This window comes from Dipodomys spectabilis, unplaced genomic scaffold (genome assembly GCF_019054845.1).
Source record: "Dipodomys spectabilis isolate Male_0828 unplaced genomic scaffold, ASM1905484v1 ptg000096l, whole genome shotgun sequence".
Classification (NCBI taxonomy): Eukaryota; Metazoa; Chordata; class Mammalia; order Rodentia; family Heteromyidae; genus Dipodomys; species Dipodomys spectabilis.
This window is the reverse complement of record NW_024870773.1, coordinates 22,320,042-22,345,548: the sequence shown is the minus strand read 5'-3', so window position 1 is coordinate 22,345,548 and position 25,507 is coordinate 22,320,042. Positions and strand designations below refer to the sequence as shown.

The 25,507-nt window shown below is 40.1% G+C and overlaps 1 protein-coding gene across 1 annotated transcript in view; it reads left to right on the top strand.

Moving 5' to 3' along the window:
- The first annotated feature begins 10,257 nt into the window (after positions 1-10,257).
- The window catches only part of Tasor2 (transcription activation suppressor family member 2), a 63,439-nt gene continuing 48,189 nt past the window's right edge, over positions 10,258-25,507 (top strand). Inside the window, exons 1-5 of the mRNA XM_042685900.1 lie at positions 10,258-10,262; positions 17,548-17,675; positions 22,309-22,454; positions 23,480-23,575; positions 25,242-25,314. Of these exons, the coding sequence (XP_042541834.1) occupies positions 10,258-10,262; positions 17,548-17,675; positions 22,309-22,454; positions 23,480-23,575; positions 25,242-25,314 (448 nt within the window). The remainder of the gene's footprint in view (positions 10,263-17,547; positions 17,676-22,308; positions 22,455-23,479; positions 23,576-25,241; positions 25,315-25,507) is intronic.

Sequence of the window (25,507 nt, the reverse complement as noted above, 5' to 3'; positions counted from 1 at the left end):
ATAATCTGCAAAAAGTTTACCATTATACCAAAGCTGAAAGCATGCTTTCTTTGTTGTTACATAATAAACCACTCAAATAGTTTATAACAGCATTAACCCTCACACTGATCTATAATGTTGGGCTGTAAAGTGATGTCAAAAGTGCGTTATATAGGTTTGTTCTGGAGACTTAGGCAAAAAGGACAACAGCTGCATGAGACATAATTTTCATAGGAATCTCTGAAAATCAAAGCCTAATCAAACAAAGAAGCCTAAGAGTATTTATTACACACTGTCTTCTAGGATCCTATCAGCTCAACCAAGGTAAACAGCAATGAGGAACAGAAGCAAATCTGGCCAACAGTATGAACGGGAGATAAGTATTTGTAGAAACAAAAATCCAAATTGTTATGGCTAGCATTCTAACATCCCATTCCTTGGTATTCACCCAATAGAAATGAATGCACAGCTGAATAGAAACGTTCAATATTATTATAATAGCAAAGAACTGTAAACAAAATCTATTGGCTGTGCAATCAGTTAAGAAAATTTGCTACATTCATATATACAACAATGATAATGAAAGAACAAGAACCATGAACCCAAGAAACAGACCTGAAGACATAGCACAAGTGCCGCCTAGCAATAACAAGGCCTTGAGTTCAATGTCCAGTATTGCCAAACACACACACACACACACACACACAAAACCACACCAAAACACAGCAAGTTGTACACAGACAAAAAAAAGCTTCAATTTACATTTACAAGTGCAAGAAAATGATATAGTTTAAGGATGTATATTTAGGTGCAAATCCATTTTTTAAAGTAAAGATTACCATGAAAGTCAGAATGATTATTAGTGTTTTGGTTGCTGTACCTATCACAGACTGGGTAAAGCTAGGACAGAAGTTTACCAGGCTACATTCTGGAAGCTGACAAGACTGAGGGGCTGCCCCTGGTGAGAGCCTATATGTTGCATGGTAATTTGATAGAAATGCAAGCTAGGACACATGAGAAAATCAGGCCAAATTTCATCACTTTATCAGGAACCAATTCTATAATAGTCCATTCATGAGAGTTCAGCCCTCATTACCTAATTAACCTTTAAAAGTGCCAGTACTGGGGATTGGGCACTGTACCTTAGCTTTCTCTGTTCAAGGCTGGCGCTCCACAATTTGTGCCACACCTCCACTTCCAGAATTTGCTAATTACTTGGAGATACGCAATTCTGAAACTTGACTTTAAACTGAGATCCTCAGATCTCGGCCTCCTGAGTAGCTACAATTATAGACATGAGCTGTAACTTTGGGGGGTGGGTACTGGGGCTTGAACTCAGGTTTTTCTTTTTCTTTCTTTCTTTTTTTTTTTTTGAACTCAGGTTTTTCTACTCATAGGTTTTTAGCACAAGGCTAGCCTCTACTGTTATGGTAACACAGAGCAGCGAAGATGGAGATCATTTTTAGACCCAAATCAGGCTAGTGCCAGAAAGAAGTTTGGGTCCCTAGGTGGGGGAGGGTTGTTTTGTTTTTTGTTCCATCGTGAGACTTGAACTCAGGGCCTGGGTGCTATCTCTGAGTTCTTTTGCTCAGGGCTAGTACTTTGACTACCACTTCTGGTCTTTTTGTGGTTAATTGGAATCTCACAGACTTTCTTGCCCGGGCTGGCTTTGAACTGTGATAAAACTCCTGAGTAGATAGGATTACAGGCATGAGCCACCAAGCACCTGACCTTAAACCCAGAATTTTATATAAACCTCTAGTTCCATACAAAACATAGGCATTAATCAGATGCTCAAAAGGTCAGGGAGGCGGACATCAATCTCTGACCAGGTGGGAAATTCCTGTCTAGTTGTGCAGAGATCACATTTACCTTGTTACTTCCCCTTCTGTACTGTTAGTAAAAGTAATGCTTTGTGGGCTTCCCCCTAAGTCTGCCCCAACCTGCAGTCTAGCAACAGCCACCAGGCAACTTTCCCACAACTGTAAAGTCCCTTCGCCCAGAGGGATAACTTTTGTCTTCTTCACTACCACTTGGGCCACAACTTGCGGCTTTTTTGGTACTTGAAAATACTGTACAGACTTTCCTGCCCAGAGTGGTTTCGAACCGTGATCCCCAAATCTCTGCCACTGAGGAGGTAGGATTATGGGCAAGTATCTCCATACTTATTCGGGTAAAGATAGAAATCACTGGTCATTTACAGTCACCTCGGTTCTTCATATGTAAGATTTAAACTTCCAGAATTTTCCTGGTTAAGTTGCTCAGAGACACCCCCAACACCCATCTAACTCGGATCTTAAATTAATAAAAAAAAATGGCAACATTTCAAATGATTTTTTTTTTTTTAGACTAGACCACACCAGCGTCGTCCTCAAAGGTGAGCTTGGCATTGAAGGCGGCCTCACCGCACATGGAGACATCTCCACGCGGTTTCCCCACGCTCCTTCAACACCCGACACGCACTAGGCAGTCGCGGGAGAAGCCAGATTCCACCGTCCAATCCCGAACGAGCTGAGGTCTTGCGCCTGCGCAGAGAGAAATAACAAGCACAACGTGGACGCCGTCGGTGGTTTGCGCCTGCGCCTTGGATTCGCCGTGCTGATTGGCTCCCGTCTCGGAGAGAGACACGGCAGTTCCGTTTTCACTTTCTGTCTTTTCTGCCCCTCCCCCCGCCTCCTCGCTTTTCTTTCCTCCGCAAGGTTTTACTTCCGGTGGCTGGCGCTCCGCGCGGGGAGAGTTGACGCGCTCCTTCCGGTGTGGCCGCCGGGACCCGGGTTGGTTCTCTGAGGGGAGCCCGCGGCGCCAGGCGGGGCGCGAGGAGGAGCACGCGGAGGAGCTCGCGGCGTCGCTCGCGGCGTCTCCCGGCCAGACGGACGGTCCGTGCGGAGGGCGGGAGCCGCTGCCCGCTTCGCTGTGGTCTCCGCCGGCCGGCCGCCACGCCGGGACAGGAGGAATGTTCTGGCTGGAGAAGCCTGCGTGGAAAGCTCGGCGGTGACCTGGGCCGGTAAGCACCCTCCCCCCCGCCCACACCGGGTGTCGGGGCGCCCCGCGCGGAGCGCAGCGCGCGGGCGGGTCTCGGGGCCCGGCGCGGGCTCGGCGCGGGCTCGGGGGTGGGGAGGCTCCGCCGGGACGGTGGTGGGGTGCCGCGTGGCGGGCCAACTCCAAGCCGCCGCGGCTCGCAAAAGGTCCCGGGAGAGTGGGGCGGGAGCGCTCGCGTGGCCCGGGCGCTTTATTAGACTTGGCTGCGAGACTCGCTACGGGCTCCAGGGCTCTGGCCAGACTCAGTTTCCCCACCTGCGAGAGCTCGAACTGTACACACACACACACACACACACACACACACGAGAGAAAAGGCAGGGTTACACACACACACACACACACACACACACACACACACACACACACAGACACACGCGGGAGAAAAGGCAGGGTTAAAAAGAACTTTGTTTGCGCCGCCTATCCGGGCTCCTGGACCCTAGGGGAGATAGATAATGAGTTCTAGATGTGAGTTTCCGACAGGCAGGCAAATCATTTCCCAAAGCTTTCTTTAATGCAGCTTGCTACTCAAGTTCCATTCCGCAGAGACCATGGCAGCGTGTGATTTTATTTATTATTTGTTAAGTGTCCAGCCGGGCCTCCGTGGTTCACAAGAATAATCCTAGCTATTCTGGAGTCTGAGATCCGAGAGGATCTTGGATGGTGGTTCAAGGCTAGCTTGGGCCCCTTAAGAGTCCTTTATCTCTAATGAACGAGCAAAAAGAAAAGAAAAAGCAGAAAGAGGAGTTGTGGCTCAAATAGTCAATAGTTCAAGCCCCAGTACCCACACACACGCACACTAAACAGAGTGTCCAACAGTCGGTCCGTAGATAATAGGTCATTTAGCAGCAAACTGGAATTATACATAAGGAAAGTTACAATAGATGCAACCTAATAATTTGACCGGAGGTGGCATGCCCCCAGACATTGCAAACAAGGATTGATAAGTGAAAATTCTCAAGTTGTGCTTGTGAGTACCCTGGAGCTTAAGTCCAGAGTCTGGGTGCTGCTCCCTATCACTGAGCTACAGCGCTACTTCCAGCTCTTTTGAGAGTCTCAAGGGCTTTCCTGCCTGGACTGGCTTCCAACCCCTATCCACAGATCTCAGCCTCCTGAGTAGTTTACAAACTAGGTGGGAGCCACCAGAACCCAGCTCAAGTTTTTTTTAAATCATAACTTGTCTGAAGTTTCTTAGATAAACCATTTGTTCTCCCCCTATAAAGAAAATTAGAATGGTAAGGTTTATGCAAATGTTTTGTAGATTTTAAGTGCTGTAGTTTGGGTTCCTCTGAGAAGGGGGGGTATGGCTCAGGTGAGTGTGGGATAGTTAATGTTACAGCATTTTAGATTGGTGGTAATTCAAAAAGGCTTATTACGAATGTTCCTTAATAGCATCAGAATAGTCTTGTGTTCAGAATCCTTGTTAGAGAAATGGGTAGCTGTTTATAGCATCTACAGTACATCAATAACTAGCCCAGTCTAGAAAAAAAGAAAGGTGACAGTATCCACAATTATTTTAAGGAAGACAAAGACAGTATTTGAAATGTTGTGTTCTCAGGATATTGGCCCAGATGTAATTTTAATTCTCTTTTCAAAAAGATATATCACATGCATCTCCTATCCCAAATGCATTTGCCTAAATGGATTAAAATCTGAAAAGTGCCTAAAAACTTGTCTGATAGTGTTTGTTATAGTATAATAACAATATAGGGGCTGGGAATGTGGCTTAAATGGTAGAGTGCTTGCCTAGCATGCATGAAGCCCTGGGTTTGATTCCTCAGTACCACATAAACAGAAAAAGCAGGAAGTGGTGCTATGGCTCAAGTGGTAGAGTAGCAGCCTTGAACAAAAGAAGCTCAGGGACAGTGTCCAGGGCCCTGAGTTCAAGCCTAGGAATGGCTAAATAAATAAATAAATAAAAATTACAGTGAATGTGTTTATCTGTTTCTCAGTTGCCAAACATTTATTTGCAAGATTTCCTTATAGTGACACAATGATGATTTCTCTGCTGCTGATAATAAACACACTTAAAGCACTCCTGCTGGCATTTCTGTAGAACCAAGTCCTTTTGAGAATGCTAGGTAATATTCATCTCCATGCTAGCAGTACTAGATGGTAATGATATATATATATATAGATATTTTTAGGTTTTTTTGGTCGGTCGTGGGGCTTGTACTCTAGGCCTGGGCGCTGTTCCTCAGCTCTTCAGCTCAAGGTGAGCACTCTACCACTTGAGCTACAGCGCCACTTCTGGTTTTCTGGTGGTTTATTGGAGATAGGAGTCTCACAGTCTCTCCTGCCCGGGCTGGCTTTGAACCTCGATCCTCAGATCTCAACCTCCTGAGTAGCTAGGATTACAGGCGTGAGCCACCAGCGCCCACCGAAGACAACTATTTTTGGCCTGGTCCAATCATCTTTGCCTTATGTGATGAACACTCTTAGCTAGGATAGTGTTTTAATAATTGTAGCTTTTTTATTTTAATTTTTTTTCAATTGTAGCTTTATAATATATTTTGATATACCAGTGTCTTTTGGTTTTTTTAGCATGTTTTCTGTATGAAATTTAGAATTATCTCAGTTATTATAGAAAATCTTGTTAGGTATTATTTGTGATTGCATTGAATTTAAGTTTGAATTTGAGAAGAGATTCTTTTGAGTTTTTCCATCTAGGAAAATTGGTATGTCTTCCTGTTTTAATTTTTTGTGATACTATGAATATATACAGTTAAATAAATTTGTGTACTCCATTGAATAGGTACCTCAGAAACCTTGTGTGTGTTGATTCCACAAGGAAAATACTCCTTGCCAGATCACCAGAGTCTTCATTAATTTTATGTCAGATGTTCTTTTTCTTTATTTTTTTTGGTCGGTCGTGGGGCTTGAACTCTGGGCCTGGGCACTGTCCCTCAGCTCTTCAGCTCAAGGCGAGCGTTCTACCACTTGAGCTACAGCGCCACTTCCAGTTTTCTGGTGGTTTATTGGAGATAGGAGTCTCACAGTCTCTCCTGCCTGGGCTGGCTTTGAACCGTGATCCTCAGATCTCAGCCTCCTGAGTAGCTAGTATTACAGGCGTGAGCCACCAGCGCCTGGCATGTCAGATGTTCTTTTGACTTGCTTATAGTTGTATCAGTTACATACTTTCCTTGTTTATTTTCACTTGATTTTGAATATTAGGTAGACTCCCACTGCATATCCTGTGACTTTTGTTAAACATGTTTTTGCGATTCATTGATGTTGAAGCATATGCCTGTCATTCAGCAATTTAGACTCCTTTACATTTATTTTAAAACCTATTGAGACTGAAAGCTACTGGCTCATGCCTATAATCCTAACTATTCAGGAGGCTGAGATCTGAAGATCATAGTTTGAAACCGGCTGGGGCAGAAAATCCATGAGAGACTCATCTCCAGTTAACCACCAAAAAGCCAGAATGAGAGCTGTAATTCCAGTAGTAAAATACTAGCCTTGGGCAAAAGAAGCTCTGGGACAGGGCCCAGTTCTTCAGTTCAAGCTGCAGGACTGGCGGCCCCTCCACCTCTCCCCCATACACATGTCTCTCTGGCTCTGAAACATTTGACCCATTTGCATTAATGTAGTGGGTCTTTGCATTTTTTCATTGTTTATTTATTATTACCTCTCTTTTTTATATTAATGTTCCAGGACTTGGGGATTTCTCGCAGTAGAAGAGCAGCAGCATTTGTCTGACAAATGCAAGGCTCTAACTTCAGTCCTCAGCTCTGCTAAAAAAAAAAAAGCTAATTTATTCCATTTTTTCATCTAGTTTGGAAATTGTATACTTTCAAAATTTTAGAATTTTCCTAGAAATATGCACCCTTGACTAATCTCTTTAAACCTTTCTTAGTTAGAATCATTCATTTCATCCAATCTCTTTGTGGTTATAACTTTTTGTTACCATGTGCTTGAATTCTTCTAAAATTTATTACTGGAGAGATAAGATACCAGGTAGATGAGTGTCTAACTAGCTTATTGTGGTTTACAACCAATGCTTGTTTATATTTCCTACATTTTTACTACTTCATTATTCAGACTTCATTGTTTCTTTTATCCAGCTGGACCCATCTTCCTCCTGTATATTAAAATACTTTCTTTGTAAAGGTTTTTATTGAAGGTTTGTTGATGAACCCTAAAAGTGTCTTTCACTATCACTTAAAAATATTTTTGCATGGAACACTCATTTAATTGATGCTTGTCTTTTAGCATTCTAGAGAACTTATTCCTGTGTATTTAACTTACATTGTTGCTGTTAAGTCACCTGTGGTTGGTATATTCCTTTTTCTCTGACTGCTTTTGGTATTTTTCTCTTAGTCTTTAGCATTCTGCTGTTCCTTTTTTTTGGGGGGGGGGAGTCTTTAGCATTCTGCTGTTTCTTTTTTTTTTTTTTTTTTTGGGTCCAGTCGTGGGGCCTGAACTCTGGGCCTGCGCGCTCAGCTCTTCAGCTCAAGGCTAGCGCTCTACCACCTGAGCCACAGCGCCACTTCCGGCTTTTTTCTTTTTGCTTATTTGGTGCTGAGGAATCGAACCCAGGGCCTCAGGCATGCAAAGCAAGCGCTCTACCACTGAGCCACCTTCCTAGCCCCTGCATTCTGCTGTTTTTGTGATGTGTCTATCTTGCTTGGATTGTTTGGCTTCTTTCGTTGTGTTCAAGTCCTGGAGCTTAAACTTGGCCTGGGTGCTGTCCCTAACCTTGTGTACAAAGCTACCACTATACCAAGTGAACTACAGTTCAACTCCCTGGATTGCTTGCCGCCTTAACCTTGTGAATTGGAAATGTTTTAAAATGTATTTGTTGCCTATTCATAATTCCTGAAAAAAGAGTCTCCCTTTCTTACTTATCTGTAATGGACTACGATTAATCTTTCATCGTCTGCATGACAGTGTCTTCTTTCTTTTTAAATTTTGTCTCCTGTAAGTTACTTAACAGAATGCATTGCCAGACTTTCAGGTTTCTGATCATTTGCTAAGTAGAATAATCTCTGAAACTGGTCTTTTGGAAGAAGGGATAGAGCTGCTTTCTTTCATCATTATTGTTTTATTCAAATAATAGTTTTACGGATTTGCTTATCTATCCGATTACTGTTTTCATAATTGAAAGTATATTTGTATAAATTGTTTCTGATAATGTATAATTTTAGAAACCTTTTCCCTGTATTTGTGGTTCACAAATGTTCACATCTTCATTTTTTTCTTTTTTCTTGCTAAAAGATTTAGTATTAGCTTTTTGAAACAACTAACTTTAGCCTTTATCCTTTACTCAATTGGATTTTTTGTTTTATTTTATTTTATTTTTTGTCAGTCGTGGGGCTTGAATTCTGGGCCTGGGCGCTGTCCCTCAGCTCTTGAGCTCAAGGCTAGTGCTCTACCACTTGAGCCACAGCGCCACTTTCAGCTTTTTCTGTTTATGTGGTGCTGAGGAATTGAACCCAGGGCCTCATGCATGCAAGGCAAGCATTCTACCACTGAGCCACCTTCCCAGCCCCTGTTTTAAAAATTTTTTAATGGCTTATCATAAGAAATGTGTTAGGGCATACTTGTGTTTTACCTTAAGATTTAATAACACTTAATTGGAGAACTAAGTCCCTTGTTAGTCTGTATTCTATTCCTTGGCATGGTGAAATAGACCCTGTTTAGAACCTGTGATGTACACCTGCTCCTCCCTCATTAGGAGAAATATTTAACCATCAATCTTGAAGCCTGGTTTGTTCACTTGAGGAAACCTACCTTTATGGAAGTCTATTTATCTGTCAGAAGCATTGAGTGGGATACAGTAGAGAGTTTGATGCAATCAGTTACTAATTTTGAAACTTACAAATCCAGTTTGATGAAGAGTTAGAACAGTAGTCATAAGGTTTATATAGATGTCATAAAAAGTCACCATAAAGGGCTGGAGGTGTAGCTCAGTGGTAGAGTGCTTGCCAAGCATGCCTGAGATGGTGAATTCAGCCTGTAAGCACTGAAGAAGCAACAACAACAAAAAATATCACCATATAAACTATGAACTGATTCTAAAATTGCATAATCTTGAACATAGCCTTTCTATACAGCATATCAAAAAAAAGCTAAGTGTAATATTATACTAATCTAACTTTACAGTAGAATGGATTTTGAGAATGTTAAAACAATCTTCAGAAGCCAAATATTAAACCCAAAAGTAACCAAACTGTAGTTAAATGAAAAAGTTATATTACATTGTAAGATTCACTTTACATAATAGTCTCTAAAAACATTTTTTTGGGGGGGTCAGTCGTGGGGATGGAACTCAGGGCCTGGCCCCTGTCCCTGAGCTTTATTTGCTCAAGAGACGCTTTGAGCCACAGCACCACAGCTTCCCATTTTCTGGTGGTTTATTGGAGCTAAGAGTCTCACTGACTTTCCTGTCTGGTCTGGCTTTGAACCAGGATCCTCAGACCTCAGCCTCCTGAGTAGCTAGGATTACAGGCATGAGCCACTGCACCCACCTTCCAAAAACTTTTTACACTAGTTTCTCTTCACTAGCTAGTGAGTTTCTAATTTAAAATAACATTTAAAGCATGTACATAATTATTTATTCATTTAATTTAATTGTCTCAGCCACGTAAGATTTCCTAGTTAGATTTCACTTGGGAAATGAATAAGTAAGTTAAAACCCTAGTGAAACATAATATTAATGAGACGGAGGTAAAGATGTTCTTAGATCAGGCAAAACACTCCTCCTCTCAGCCCTATTTCAGAAGCCGGTACATAAAGCATTCGCACCCATATTCAATAGGTCTTTCATTTTTGTAAATTGAATCTCCAGACACGGTGGGAAAGGCCACCTTCACTGTGGACAGAACGCTTAAGAAACCGGATTTTGTAGAGTGTAAAGGAACACAAGAAGCCATCCCCCAGCGGCGATTTTCCCCAGGGTCACCGTCCCGGCGTCAGCTCCGAGGACCGCACTGGTCGCCGGTCGGTAGGCGTCCCCGGCTCCGAGCTTCCCCGCCCTCCCCCGCATCGATCAGAGCTGCCCCTGTCGAGCTCCCCGCCTCTGGCGGGGTGGGGGAGGGAGGGAGTCAGCTCGTGGAGCCCCGGAGTCCACCACCCTGTTGACTTTCAAAAGGCACTGCTCGCCCCGTGCCCAACACCGGCTCCCCGCCCCCGTCCCCCTGCTTCCGGTGCTGGCCTGCCCTGGCCGCCCTGCGGGCAGGGCGGGAGGGGGCCAGTAGGGCTGCGGGTTGAGCAGAGCCCCCTCCCCCATACACCATGGGGTAAGGAGAGGGGTGGCCTCGAATGCCCTGAAGCTGCGGAGACAGTCCAGAGACCCCTTGAGGACCGCTCCTTTGGTTCACCTATGAAAGTGTTTGAGAATGGATCGATTCTGTGCTGTACCTTACCTGGTAGGAGGTTTGAGGGTGTTTGAGAATGAAGCTTTACCAGGGTCGTGTCAAGCCCCTGCTGCTGAAACCAGGTGATGACGGAGACCAGGTGATAATAGACATGTTTGTATGGTTCTTCAAGGTTTACTGAGTGCCTTCATTCCTGGTTCTTGATAGATTGTGTCATGGTGTCAGATGCCTTGACAGAGACTCATGTGTGTAGATCTACAATAATTGAGATTGGTTTTGTTGTTGTTGCAACAAAGCCTCACTGTATAACCCAGGCTGGCCTCAAACCCATGTTTCTGCTTCAGCCTCCCCGGTGCTGGGGTTATGGGCCAGTACCTCTATAATCTGCTGAGATTGTCTTTTGAAATGTAGACTAGTGATTCCAAATGAACCTTGCGCTTCAAATAAATAATAGTAACTTATTATTCCTTTTGTGCATGAATCTGGCTGGCACATACTTAAGACTTTTGCACATTAGAGACTTTTTTTTTTTTTGTCAGTTGTAGGGCTTAAACTCTGGGTTTGGTCACTGTCTCTGAGCTCTTCAGCTCAAGGCTAGCTCTACCACTTGAGCCACAGCACCACTTCCGGTTTTCTGGTGGTTAATTGGATGTAAGAGTCTCATGGACTTTCCTGCGTGGATTGTCTTTGAACCACAATCGTCAGGTCTTACCCCCCCCCCTCCCCCCAGTTCCTATGATTATAGGTGTGAGCCACCAGTGCCCAGCTGGTATTTTCAATTTTTAATAGGGGCACTTTGTTTTATGTGTCTTGATTGGGCTTATGTTGCTTTCTCTGCCTCTTCCTGCCCCCCCCCCCAAAAAAATTGTAAATTTGCTTCTAGGTAGAGCTGTGAAAGGTCTTTTTTTTTTTTTCTGAAATCAGAGTAGCTTTATTTCTCCTGGATTGTATTTATGCTAAGATTTTAGAAAATACAAAATTCCCTTCATTTGGCCTACTCAAAGGTAATTTCTGTTATAGAGTTTTATTATCTGCTGTAGTACTAAGAGCTTCCCTGGACACTAGGGACTTTGGTGAATAACACATAGTGTCTGCCTCTATGCACCTGGCATTCTAGTAGGGAAGAAAGATTATCCCCCCCCCCATCCAAAAACAAAACAAAAGCCATGAAATAATAGCATGTGTAAGGAGAGTTTCTTTTTTTTAAAGCAAACATACTTTAGATGGAATGACTTACAAGTTTCACTAAGCAAGTAGGAGCTTAGTTAGGAGAATGGGAGAAAACCGTCCCCTTAGAAATAACAGCTTGGACAAAGCTTAGAAAATAGATCAGTGTGGCCACAGCTTCATAGAAAGGCATGGACAAAATAAAGAACAGGAGCCAAGAGCCCAGCCCACACCTATAAGGTTGAAATCTGGGATTAAGTTCAAAGCCAGGGGAGGGGGGGGGGGCAGAAAAACCTGTGGGACTCTTCCAATTAACCACGGAAAAGCCAGAAGTAGAGCTGTGGCTCAAGTGGTAAAGTGCTAGCTTTGAGCAAAAAAGCCCAGAGATAGTGCTTAGGCTCTGAGATCCAGACCTAGGACTGGCACTCCTCCCCCCCCCCCCAAAAAAAAAGACCAAATTATATATAAGGCAAAGAGCTGTTGTTTTGTTCTGAGGACACTGAGAAGCAAAGAGTTTTAACTAACAATCATCAGAGAAGCTAACTGATTAAATAAATATGTATTGAATCCCTACTGCATACCTGTTCTAAGGGATCAAGACACACCACTGAAAATGAAAATGCCCCTTTATTCATGAAGCTATATCTAGTGTTGGGAAGCTAGTTGGAAAAACAAGACCAATATTAGATGTTGATGAGTGTTACACTGTAAGATGACGATTAATCTGCTTTTTTTTCTCCCTAAACAATTCACGGTAGTACTTTTTCTGTCTTATTAAATAAGCAGCTAAATTTATTTTTAAATATAGTTAAAAATAACAAGTAGAAATAAGCTGCAGCAATAGAAATTTACAAATTATAAGAAATCTACTAAGAATTACATAGTAACTTCCTTTTACCTATCTTCTCATGCCACAGCAGTGTTTCTGTGACTTGTTTTCTTTGAATTAACTAGTATAGTTCATTAAATTTATAGTTTTTCTTATTTCTTTGATTTCTCTATTGATCATTAATTGATGTCTGTTAACTTTTAATGCTTAATAGATTATCTTTGTCAACACATGATGTGCTTAAGACTTGAGAATCAATAGTCGTTAAGATGTAGGTCTATATATTTGTCAAGTTTTGTTATTAGCATTTACTTGCTTTGTAAGAAAAAAAAATTAGAAGCCTTGTTTTGTTTTCCAACTTTCAGAACAGGTTGCATATAAGGATGAATATTTAGTTAACAAATGCATGTCTATTAAATACTTACGATGTGAAAGCATTGACCTGAATATTGAATAATTATTGGTAAACCAAACATAACTCCTCCCATCATAGGGATGGTTTATTAGGAAATACTGGTTTATTAGGGAAAATGGTACTTGCAAAGTAATTATAAATATGTATGTATAAATAATTAACTACTTTGGGGTAGGCTGGTGAAAGGTATAGTGGTTCTTGCCAGAGTCAAAGCTGTTGAAAAGATTGAAACCAGAAGATAGCTTGAGCCCTGGAGTGCAGGTCAGTCTGGGTAACACAGTAAGATCATGTCTCAAAGTAAATAAAAGAAATTTATTAGGTGCCATTGGCTTATGCCTATTATCCTAGCTACATAGGATGCTGAAATGTGGAGGATCAAGGTTCAAAGCTAATCTAGGCAAAAAAAAAAAAACTCCCTGAGATTCCATTTCCAAAATAACCAGCAAAAAGCCTAGAGAAAAAAAGGTAAGATGCTTTAAGAGAATGAGGATCAATTTGAGGTTATATTATTTGTTAATTTGAGTAAATAATTGAATGCATATGCACTATAGGTTACTCCTTTTTTTTGTGTGTGTGCCAGTTATGGGGCTTGAACTCAAAGCCTGAGAACTATCTCTGAACTTTTTCTGCTTAAGACTGGTGCTCTACCACTTGAACTTCTACTTCCATCTATCTGCTGGTTAATTGGAGATAAGGATCACATGAACTTTTCTGCCTGTGCTGACTTCATACCATGATCCTCACATCCGAGCCTCCTGAATAGCTAGGAATACAGGCGTGAGCCACCAGCACCTGGGTTATCCTTTTTTAAATAAATATGGTAGGTGTGGTAGCACATGCCTGTAATCTTAGTACACTAAGGCAGAATACTCAGTACACCGAGGCAGAACAACCAGCCTTAACTGAGTTTATGTGTGGTACTAATTAATTAATCAGGTTTTGTACATATTAGCATACAGTAAAATAGTGTGCTAGCACTAAATTCATCCCCAACCCTTGGAAGCTTTTTGTTGTTTTGTTTTGTTTTTAATTGAAGAGATTGAGATGAGCTAAACTGACAGTTCTAGTTTAACATGTCCATTTGTACACTGGAAATGGTTTTTGTTCTTCTTTTTTTGGCCAGTCCTGGGGCTTGAATTCAGAGCATGGGCACTGTCCCTGAGCTTCTTTTTACTCAAGGGTAGCTCTCTACCACTTGAGCCACAGTGCCACTCGTGCTTTTTCTGTTTATGTGGTAATGAGGAATCAAACCCAGGGCTTCGTGCAGGCTAGGCAAGCAGTCTACCACTAAGCCACATTCCCAGCTCCTGGTGTAAATCCACAAAGATTAGGAGGAAAAAGCAAAGAGAACCTATACAAAAGCAATATTTGAGAAACTACAAAGAAAATAGATGGGAATATATTACATGATTTAATGAATTAGAGAATGGTAAATGGGAAAGGGAAGTAAGCCAACAAAGAAGCAAACTGATTATCCACAGAATCTGGAAGAAGCTCAAGAATTGGAGAGGTATAACTTTTCAAGGAAGAGTGAAGTGGAAATAGGACAGACTGTCATAATTTGACTAGCTGGACTCCTTCACTGCTTTGGTATATCTAGAGGCTACTTTCCCTCTACACTGAGAAAAGACTGAAGGTTTATAGTCAGGAGACATAAACTAGACAGGCTTTATTTAGAGAATTGAGCTGGGATGAAGCATCTAAGTGAAACTGAGAATTAAGTGGAAGACAACATGTTAAACAGTAAAATCCAGAACCATTTTTTTTCTGTTTCACTCCCAGAAATAAACAAGTTGATATGCTCCTAAGCAGAATATTAAAGGATTATTCTCTATATAAACTGACTAGCCCAGATCTTAACCTGATTAAATAACTACATCCCCATCAGAACAGACCAGATCTTGACTAGAGTTGCTAGTCAAAAAGAGTGTTCAAGAATGAACATGGTAGTGCATGCCTGTAACCTCAGGACTGGGAAATTTGAGGCAGGAAGATTGGAGGGTTCAAGGTCAGCTTGAATTACATACTGTAAGATGAGGCTAACCTAGTACATATTAAGACTTACCTGTCTCAAAAAAAAAAAAAAAGAGGGGAAAAATGTCTATCATTTCTATGGAGTAAATATCTAGGAATTGAATTGATGCAACATGTTATGTTTATCTTCATAACAAACTGTTCCTAATTGTCCTTAGTACAGTTTATTCACTACAGCTTTTAGACAGCATTTACTGCGTCACACATACACATGCACGACAAAAATTACCAGGCATTTGATAGATTTTCCATATGAAAAACACCAAATAGGAAACAAGCTAAACAGAAAATAAAAGGAGCTTGGTAGAAATAGATTTATTGCTGGGAACAAAAGAAACTGTATATGTGTGCGTGTGCACACATGCACATTCATGCTTACACATGTGCATAAGAGATCACATTTGTGAAAGATTAAAAAATTATTCAGAAAATAATTGTGACTGGACCAGTTTTTAAAAATTAAATATTTAAGCTGGGTGCTGGTGACTCATGTCTGTAATCGTCACTTACTCAGGATGCTTAGATCTAAGGATCTTGGTTTGAAGCCATCCCAGGCCATGATGTCCATGAAACTCTTTATCTCCAGTTAACCACATTAAAAAACAGAAGTGGAGATGCAGGGCCTAATAATCATAATATGTAGGGAGCTTCTAAAAATAGACACCTAAAGGAAGCACTTCTCAAAAGAAGTACAGATGGAAATAAATACATAAAGAAATGTTCAACGTTCCCTGGCCATAGCAAATCAAAATGATACTGAGATTATATCTCACTTCATTCAGAGTGACCATCAAGAATATGAATAAAGCTTGGTGCCAGTGGCTCACGCCTGTAATCTTGGTTACTCACAAGGCTGAGATCTGAAGATCAGTTAAAAGCCAGCTTGGACAGAAAAGTCCCTGTGAGACTGTTTCTAGTTAACCACTCAAAAACTGGAAGTGGTGCTGTGGCTCAAAGTGGTAAAGCATTGTCCCTGAGCAAAAGAACTCAGGGACAATACAACACCAAGGCCTGAGTTCATGACTGAGTTCTTGACTGACCCCACCAAAAAAAAAAAAAAAGAATATGAATAAGAACAAATGCTGATGAGGATGGAGAAAGGGAACCTTAATATATTATTAATGAGAATGTAAACTATGTAACTTTTATGGGAAGCATTTATGGAAATTTCTCCCCCCAAAACCCACCAACCAGATATAGCAAAAGTAGCATATACTAGAAGCATCTGTATAATCATGTTCATTATAGTACTGTTCACAAGTTATGGAGCAGCTCATGGATCAAGAAACTATAGATAGATCTAGACCTGTCAACATATGCACCAGATTATTCAGCCATAAAGAATACAGTCAGGCCATTTGCAAGGAAATGAATGGATCTGGAAACCCTCATTAGGTGAAGTAAGCTAGTCCTCAGAACACAGGTCATGTTTGTTCTCATGTGAATTTTGGACCTAAAAAATAAACATAAGAATGAAAGATTGTGTATGCTTTAAATATATGTGTGTATTTATATGTGTGCAGATATGATCAATCTAAAATATGATATATTCATGTGTGAGATATCCATGTTGAAACTTCAGAACAGTTAATGTGCACTTTTAACAAAAATGAATATTAAGAGTTGGAACATGTTTTCTCTGGGGTGTAGGTGGGATGGAATGAACAGAGAGGGAGGAAGAGAGGCCTGATTACAGTAAAAAAGCTTTGTATGTGTGAAAATGGAACAAGGATACCTGATGAGATTAGTTTGGTAAAGGAGGGAAAAGAAAAATGACAGTATCATGATCAAGTTGCATTGTATATATAAATGGACATGTTCAAGTGAAATTGCCTTGGATTTATAATCTCTGCTTTTCAATTTGAAATTTCAGTGAGGGAGAAGTGACTCCTATGAGCGTAATTTATTTCTCTGTATAAAATTTCTGATTAGGGCTGGGCCCTGGTGGCTCACGCCTGTAATCCTAGCTACTCAGGAGGCTGAGATCTGAGGATCGCGGTTCAAAGCCAGCCCGGGCAGGAGAGACCGTGAGACTCCTATCTCGAATAAACCACCAGAAAACCAGAAGTGGCGCTGTAGCTCAAGTGGTAGAGCTCACGCCTTGAGCTGAAGAGCTGAGGGACAGCACCCAGGCCCAGAGTTCAAGCTCCACGACCGACAAAAAAAAAAAAAAAAAAAAAATTCTGATTAGGAATTGAGGATTCTCGAAAAAGTATTTCAAACTAAGTTACTGCATACAGAGCAAATTCAGTACTTGGCTGTGAGATTCATTAAAGGAGAAAAATGAGCATTATAGCTTTATTCATAATTACTTGGTAAACATTTGTTTAGATAGTAGATATGTTGTAAATTGGATCATTTTTTTTCCTTTGTTAGAGTATTACATATATTTTAAATATTTTTATTTTAAAAATAAAAATATTGGGCTGGGAAGGTGGCTCAGTGGTAGAGCGCTTGCCTTGCATGCCTGAGGCCCTGGGTTCGATTCCTCAGCACCACATAAGCAAAAAGAAAAAAGCCGGAAGTGGCGCTGTGGCTCAAGTGGTAGAGCGCTAGCCTTGAGCTGAAGAGCTGAGGGACAGCGCCCAGGCCCAGAGTTCAGGCCCCACGACCGGACCCAAAAAAAAAAAAAAAAATTAAATATTTAAATAAAAATATTGTACAAAGGAGTTGCCATTCAACAAAGCAGTTTATGAATACAATGCATTTTGATTAGTGGCATCCCTTTCAACATTGTCATCCATTTTTTTCTTTCTTTTTAGCATTTATGACATTAACAAAGAAAAGGACCATGACAACAATTCTAGGGGCCTATGTGATGAAAATGAATTAAAACCACCCTCACATTCTGTCTTAGAGAATATTAATAGAAGGATTCTATCAGAAGACAGTAGGTATTAAATTAAGTGCTGTAAGTTAATTATGAATAATCCTAAACTAGAATTATAAAGAGATTTAGTTTGAATTTAGGTGGTATAACACAATTGTTTTTTATTATAATTTCTAGTAGCTACAGCTTCTACAATCAGTCTAAAATTGATAGGTGATTGAATATAGACTACATCCCACTTCACTGGTTTTATATTTTCCATTCTCTTGCTGATGACTCTAAGGTGATGGGAATGCAGGCATGTGTCACCAAAACTATTTTAATTATTGTCTTTTAATTTAAACTGAAAAAAAATTCTTTTTTTGGGGGGGTGGTACTGGGGATTTAAATTCAGGTTTACATGTACACTAGGCAGGTGTTTTACCACTGATTCATACCTTAGCTCTGGTGTTTTTCACTTTTTTTTTTAACAATTTTTTTTAATTGTGAAAATACTGTGCAGAGGGGTTATAGTTATTCACTCATTATTTTTGTGATAGGGTTTCAATTTCTTCCTAGGCAAACACCTGTACCATCATCTGCCTATTTTAGGTTTCCTGTTGTTGCTGTGATAACAGGTGGGCACCAGCTTTCCATGATTGAAATGGAGTCTTAGAGACATTTTCTCCTGGGTTGGCCTGCAACCACAATCTTTTTTTAACTCAGCTTCCCTTGTAGTTAAGGTTTATAGGTGCTTGCTACTGCACCCAACTGTAGGTTTAAGGAGTCTTTTAAACTTTCCTGCCCAGGCAGGCATTGAACTTCAGTCCTCCCATTCTCAGCTTCGCACATAGCTGTTGCTGAGCCTGAATAGAGATATTTTAAATGATATAATACAAACTTTTTCGAATGTAATTTAGTTTACTTTTTCTACTTCCCAACCTCAGTAACAACTGATTTAGCCACTATTTATGGCTAGTTTCAGCATTTCTAAATAATTTTCTGTATTCTTTTGAGCCCCTATTTTTATGTGTTTTTTAAGTCAAAACAACATTATAAGCTAACCACTGGTGGCTCGTGCCTGTATTCCTAACTACTAGGAGACAGGTCTGAGTAATACGGTTTGAAACCTGTGTAAGCAGAAAAGTCTGTGAGACTCTTATTTCCAATTAACCACCAAAAAAAGCACACATATGGACTTTTCTGCCTGGGTTGACTTCAAAATGTGATCCTCTGAACTCAGCCTTCTAAGAAAGTAGGGTTACAGGTGTGAGCACCAGTGCCTGGCAAGTATTGATTTTTAGAAATACCCTACTCTTTGAGAAGTGTTGACCTAAAGGAGAGGGCATTTTTAGCCATAAGTACATAGTTTTGGAATTAAAAACATGTAAGTGAAAAGAAAAATTCTTTTGTCAGTTGTGGGGCTTGACTCAGGGACTGGGTTCTGTCCCTGAACTTTTTTTTTTTTTTGTCGGTCGTGGGGCTTGAACTCTGGGCCTGGGCGCTGTCCCTCAGCTCTTCAGCTCAAGGTGAGCGCTCTACCACTTGAGCTACAGCGCCACTCCCGGTTTTCTGGTGGTTTATTGGAGATAGGAGTCTCACGGTCTCTCCTGCCCGGGCTGGCTTTGAACCGCGATCCTCAGATCTCAGCCTCCTGAGTAGCTAGGATTACAGGCGTGAGCCACCAGCGCCCGGCCCTGAACTTTTTTTTAAGGCTCAAGGCTAGTGCTCTACCACTTTGAGCCAAAGCACCACTTCCTCTTTTCTGGTGGTTAATTTGAGATAAGAATCTCATGGACTTTCTTGCCAGGGGTTGGCTTTGAACAGCGATTCTCACATCTTAGCCTCCTGAGTAGCTGGGATTACAAGCCTAAACCACCAGCACCGGTTCTTACTTGTAAATCATGTCTTTCAGCTTAATTGTGATGAATCATTTCCCACACTTTGAAAAATTCTATGAGCACATTGCATTTGGGAAACCCATGTTAAAGTTAAGTAGACGAAACTCTTCTTTTGCACTACTTTCTTCTTTTCTTTTCTTTTCCTTTTCTTTTCTTTCCTTTCTTTTCTTTTCCCTCCCCCCCCTCCTCCTCCTTCTTTTGGTGGGTTGTGGGGCTTGAACTCAGGACCTGGGTGCTGAGCCTGAGCTCTTTTGAGCCACAGCTCTACTTCTGGTTTTCTTGTGGCTAATTGGAGATAAGAATTTCAGGGCCTTTCCTTCCACTGGCTTTGAACTGTAGTCCTCAGATCTTAACCTCCTGAGTAGCTAGGATTACACGCATGAGCCACTGGCACCCGCCTTTTGTACTACTTTTAGTTTCCATTGTACATGATTTATTTAAATATGGGGAGGTAAATGGTACTCATCACTTTACAAATTTAAAGATATATGCATACCTATTCACATCTTAGAAAATCTGGAGCCATCAGTAATACTAGTCTTCATTTTTAAAGTTGTCTTTTTTTTTTTTTTTTTACTACTTTTCAACTGTGAGTGACATGCTTCTCAAATACTGAGCCTTAGATGGTTGAAAATTACCTTTATAAATAACAGTCCATAGAAATTTCCCAAAATCATAACTTCTAAAGGATTTTTGGTTTGTGTTTGGACTAGCAAAGGGATTTGAAGGCTTGGAAACCACACAGGTTTCCATTTTTCTTGGAGTCATACAGCTTTAAAAACTGTAACATTGTCACCACTGATGTTTTGTTATTTGAATCTAATCAAAAAAAAAATTTGTTTTTGAGCTTGAGTCCCTGGCTGATCCTGAGCCCCTACTCTCAAGTGACCCTTCTGCCTAACCTTCAGAGAAGCTGGTATACCATATACTAGCTCAGAATAACCTCACTTTTCATGGTGCTGACATTCAAAGGGAAAATGAAACTGAACAAAAATAAAAGTAAAACTTAGAATATATAGATTAGGCATTCTAGCTAGCTTCACTAAATCCTTACAATGCTTCATTCATTTTCCTTTCTTGCTTTCTATTTATATCTGTTGATGTTAGGAAATTTATTAAATGATGAAAAAAATCTTGAGTGAGGCATTAGTGGTTCACATCTATAATGTTAAACTACTCAGGCAGCTGAGATCTGAGGATCATAGTTTGAAGTCAGCCCAGGAAAGAAAGTCTGTGAGACCCTTACTTCCAATAAACTATCCCCTCCAAAAGACAACCAATACCCCCCCCCCCCCCCGAAAAAAGGTGCTGGAAGTAGTGCTGTGGCTCAAATGGTAGAGCACTAGCCTTGAGCAAGAGAAGCTCAGGGGTAGTAACCTCAGCACCCCTCCCCAAATAATTCTGATAGCTGAAGTATTTAGGTTAGTGTAAGTCCAAATGAAATTTCTTGAAAAAATTGTATGCATTTCCTTGATAGTCTAATTTTAGGTAACAACAGAGAACTTATTATATCTGTTGTTCATAAGGTAATTTTTAAAACTGATTTTTATTATTAACGTTTGAACTTTAATGCAATTGGAAGAGTTTAAATAAAAGTAGGAAAGCTTATTAATATGCCTACTTGTACTATGTGACCAAACCTTCCAGTGCTCTGTAAGTGATTTCATTTTTATTTAGAAATAATAGAAGAAAGTTAAAATATTTAAAAGCTATAGTGGTAATAAAACTAATAAGATTTAGTTTTTGCTGAAGGGAAAAAGTGTTAAAAGATATAGAGATGTAGAAAATTGCTGATTCTGGTCAGTATTCTTCTAGGAAACATTGGGTCAGTACTCTGTTAAGAAACATATCTTTCAGAGGACAAGCATATCACAGTCTCTGGAGATAGTATAAGAGTATGGATAGATGGAAGTACTTTTTAAAAAATGATCTGGGTGTGATGGCTTATATATGCAATCCTAGCTTTTCAGGAGGCTGAGACAGAAAAGGTCAGAGTTGGAGGCCAGCCCAAGCCCCCCTCAAAATCATGAAGACCCCCACCCCATCTTAGCCATTAAACAAATTGGACACTGTGGCATGTGCCTTTCATACCCAGAAATGTAAATAGGAAGATTCAGTCCAAGACCATCCAGACAAAAATTAAGATCCAGGGCTAGAGATGTGGCTTCAGCAGTAATATCCCTCACTAGCAAGTGCAAGATCCTGAGTTCAAACCCTAGCACTACCAAAAAAAAAAAAGTGGTACAATTATGTGAAGTGAAAGAAAGTTATAATACAAGCCATAAAAGTAAAGCTCTGTAGACTTTTGGCTGCAGGGAAACAGCAGAAATAAAATTATTTCTATTGTGTTTGGAAGGTAAGAAATAACAGGTCCCTTGAAACCTAACAGGTTTACTTGGGAATTTGACAAGAAATTGGAAAGGGCAACTTTATTAGAACATGGCCTAGGTGTGTGTGTGTTGTGGGGAGGGGGGCGGGGGTGGTGACAAAAACAAACTAAAGATGGAAACACTGGCCTAAGCAGTTGCTGACCAGTATCCCAACACTGGAATTGCATATGCCTTAATAGCATGCACAGCTTTAATCCAACATGCTTAAGAGTTATAGCAGTACATATGTCGTTTCTGTGCTAATTTCATCCTCAGTTACAATTTGTGTAGGTTAGTTTTTTTACATGACAGGTCTTTCACATCATGAATTACTTAGTCATATGTCACACAAGAAAGGAATAAGTTATTGAGTTTTCATTATGTGCCACTCAGCCATCTTTGGTTATCTTAAACAGTGACATTATTTTTGTTTGTATTTTACAGTTTTTGAGTCAGTGTCTCTGAGTTCAGATTCTCTCTTCCAGAGGGCAGTTTCAATTCTCCACACTTCTTACTTGGATTCTGCATCTGAGCATGGTTTTCAGTATAGTCAAGTGACTTTTGTGAAAAATGACATTTTCTTAAATGAGGTGAAGTATTTGGTACTTTCTGTGTTTGTGAATTAGTTTTACTTTAGTTTCAAGGGAAATGAATTCATCATAATATATATGTATACACACACACACATATATACATATAAACCTAAGTCTTAAGAGTATTTTATTGGGTGTGAAATACTAGAACTTGAACTCAGGGCCTTGGGGTTTCAGCTTTTTTTATTCACAGCTGGTGCTCTTATTGCTGAGCACTCCCTTCCAGCTCTTTTGTTGGCTAGAGATAAGTCTCAGACTCTTCTGCCTGAGCTGGCTTCAAAATAAAATGGTCAGATCTTCATCTCCTGAATACCTAAGATTACAGATGTGAGCCACTAGTACCTAACTTTTAAGATAATTTCTTAGCTATTTATCAGATAAAAGATCCCTGGAAATGGTCACTTAGGAGATAATACATTCTAGGGAATAGAAGAATAATGTGTTTACTTAAGTAAACACGTGTGTGTTTAAACATATGAGATGATAGATTTAAAAACAAATTAGTTCTTAAAATTGGTAAGAGAGAGGCTGGGAATGTGGCTTAGTGGTAGAGTGCTTGCATAGCATGCATGAAACCCTGGGTTTGATTCCTCAGTACCAGAAGAAGCCAGAAGGGATACTGTGGCTCAAGTGATAGAGTACTAGCCTTGAGTACAAAGAGGTTCAGAGACAGAGTCCAGGCCCTGAGTTCAGGCCCCAGGATCTCTTCCCCCCCCCCCCCAAAAAAAAAATTAGTAAGAGAGCTAGGTGCCAATGGCTCATATAATCCTAGCAACTAAGGAGGCTGAGATCTGAGGATCATAGTTCAAAGCCAGCCTGGGCAGGAAAGTCCGTTGAGACTCTTTATCTCCAATTAACCACCAAAAAAACTGGAAGTAGCGCTGTGGCTCAAGTAGTAGAGCACTAGCCTTGAGCAGAGCTCAAGGACAGTGCCAAGGCCCAGAGTTCAAGCCCCACGACAGACCAAAAAAAAAAAAAGGTAAGCAGTATGTTTATAGGATATATTCTCTTTCTTTATACAGTACAAAGCCTTTTACCAACAAAAACAAACAAGTAATTATACTGAGGAAGAACTTCAAGAAACTTACGGGTTTTTCCTGCTTGAAACTGAAAATCAGGTAAGAAAATCAGATTGTATAAAATTAGTGATATTGTTAGCCATAAATATTGGTATTTTAGTTTTATGAGATTGTAGGAAGACCTGTATTTTTATTTAGTAGAGTGTCATTGTAAGTAATACTAAAATCTAATCGTGAAACAGATTTAAGTTTTTAGAACTTTACAGTTCTTCTTTAAAATCTAAGTTTCTACCTAGGCACTGGTAGCTTACACTTGTAATCTTAGCTACTCAGGAGTCTGAGATCTAAGGATCACAGTTTGAAGCCAGCCTGAGTAGGAACAGTCCATGAGACGTTAACTCCAATTAACTACCAGAAAACCAGAAGTAGTACTGTAGCTCATGTGGTACAGCACTAGCCTTGAGCAAAAGAACTCAGGTACAGTGCCTGAGTTCAAGTCCCATGACAGAACAACAAAAGAAAATGGTAACCCCTCTGTACAGTATGTTCACAAAAAATTAAAATTAAAATAAAAAAAGTGGTAAAATTTATATGAATATGGGTTTGTTTCATTACTACAATTTTTAAAATTGCTTTTATAAAAGGGGGGTTACAGTTACATAAGCCAGATAATACTACAGTTTCAATGCTGTTGAATGCATGGACATTTTTTTCATTAATCAGTGTTTATTTCTGTGGGGGTTTTTCAGATTTAAATTGCATGGTTTTGAGGATAATAAGATGAACACTTCTTATTCAGTATTCTAGTTAATTGTTTAAAGATTGAACATTTTTATTAATAATTTCCCTTGCCTAAATTGGAGGAAAAGGAAAGCACTGTGTATATCTCCAGAGATATGTGTAGTATCTAAGAAGGAGGAATCTATCAATACAATTACATTTGATATTAAAAAGTAATTTATAAGGCTGGGAATGTGGCTTAGTGGTAGTGTTTGCCTAGCATGCATGAAGCCCTGCGTTCGGTTCCTAAGTACCACATAAACAGAAAAGGCCAGAAATGGTTCTGTGGCTCTAGTGGTAGAGCACTAGTCAAGCACAAAAAACTCAGGGACAGTGCCCAGGCTCAGAGTTCAAGCCCTAGAACTGGGGGGGAAGAGGGGGGGGGAATAGATAGCTAGATAAATATAGATATATAATTATGTAGGTTACATTACAGGCTTATAAAAATCAAAGACATATTTGCCTAAGGAATAATTAAAATATGTGGATTTACACTAAAAAAGACACTTTCAAATTAAATAGTTATAAAGCAAGAAACCTTCAAGAGAATACTTAAATATGACCTTGTGGAATTTTTTTTTCGTGACACTTTTGATAATAGAAATGGTAAAAAGCAGGGCTGGGAAGGTAGCTCAGTGGTAGAATGCTTGCCTTGCATTCATGAGGCCCTGGGTTCGATTCCTCAGCACCACATAAGCAGAAAAAGCCAGAAGTGGTGCTGTGGCTCAAGTGGTAGAGCGCTAGCCTTGAGCTGAAGAACTGAGGGACAGTGTCCAGGCTTAGAGTTCAGTCCCCACAACTGACAAAAAAAAAAAGAGAAATGGTAAAAAGCTTATGACAGTCTTTGGATCATTAATCAAAAGACAATTGTATGAATTTGCTCTGTGCTTTGTTTTGTATTTTAATATTTTTAGATTATGTACCCACTGTTTAATTTGCTTATCCCAAGACTGGTAATAAACAAAACAGTATCTTTTGTTTAAAGGCAAAATTGATATGTCAACGTGGACTCTGTGTTGGTAGCAGTGCTGTTACTACTCTTGGTGATCCAGCCAAAGGTGAGGCTGTAAGGAAGAAAAGAATCTCTTATTTTACTTGATGAACTGAGATTTAATTCCATAAGAAATATTAAAACTAGTTTCATTATTTTCAAACAAGTAATCTTTAGAGTTAGAACTTTAAACATAGGGGTTTTGAATCTGAAGCTTATAGTATTCTTCAGTGCCCAATGTTTAGTACTGACTTGAGGAT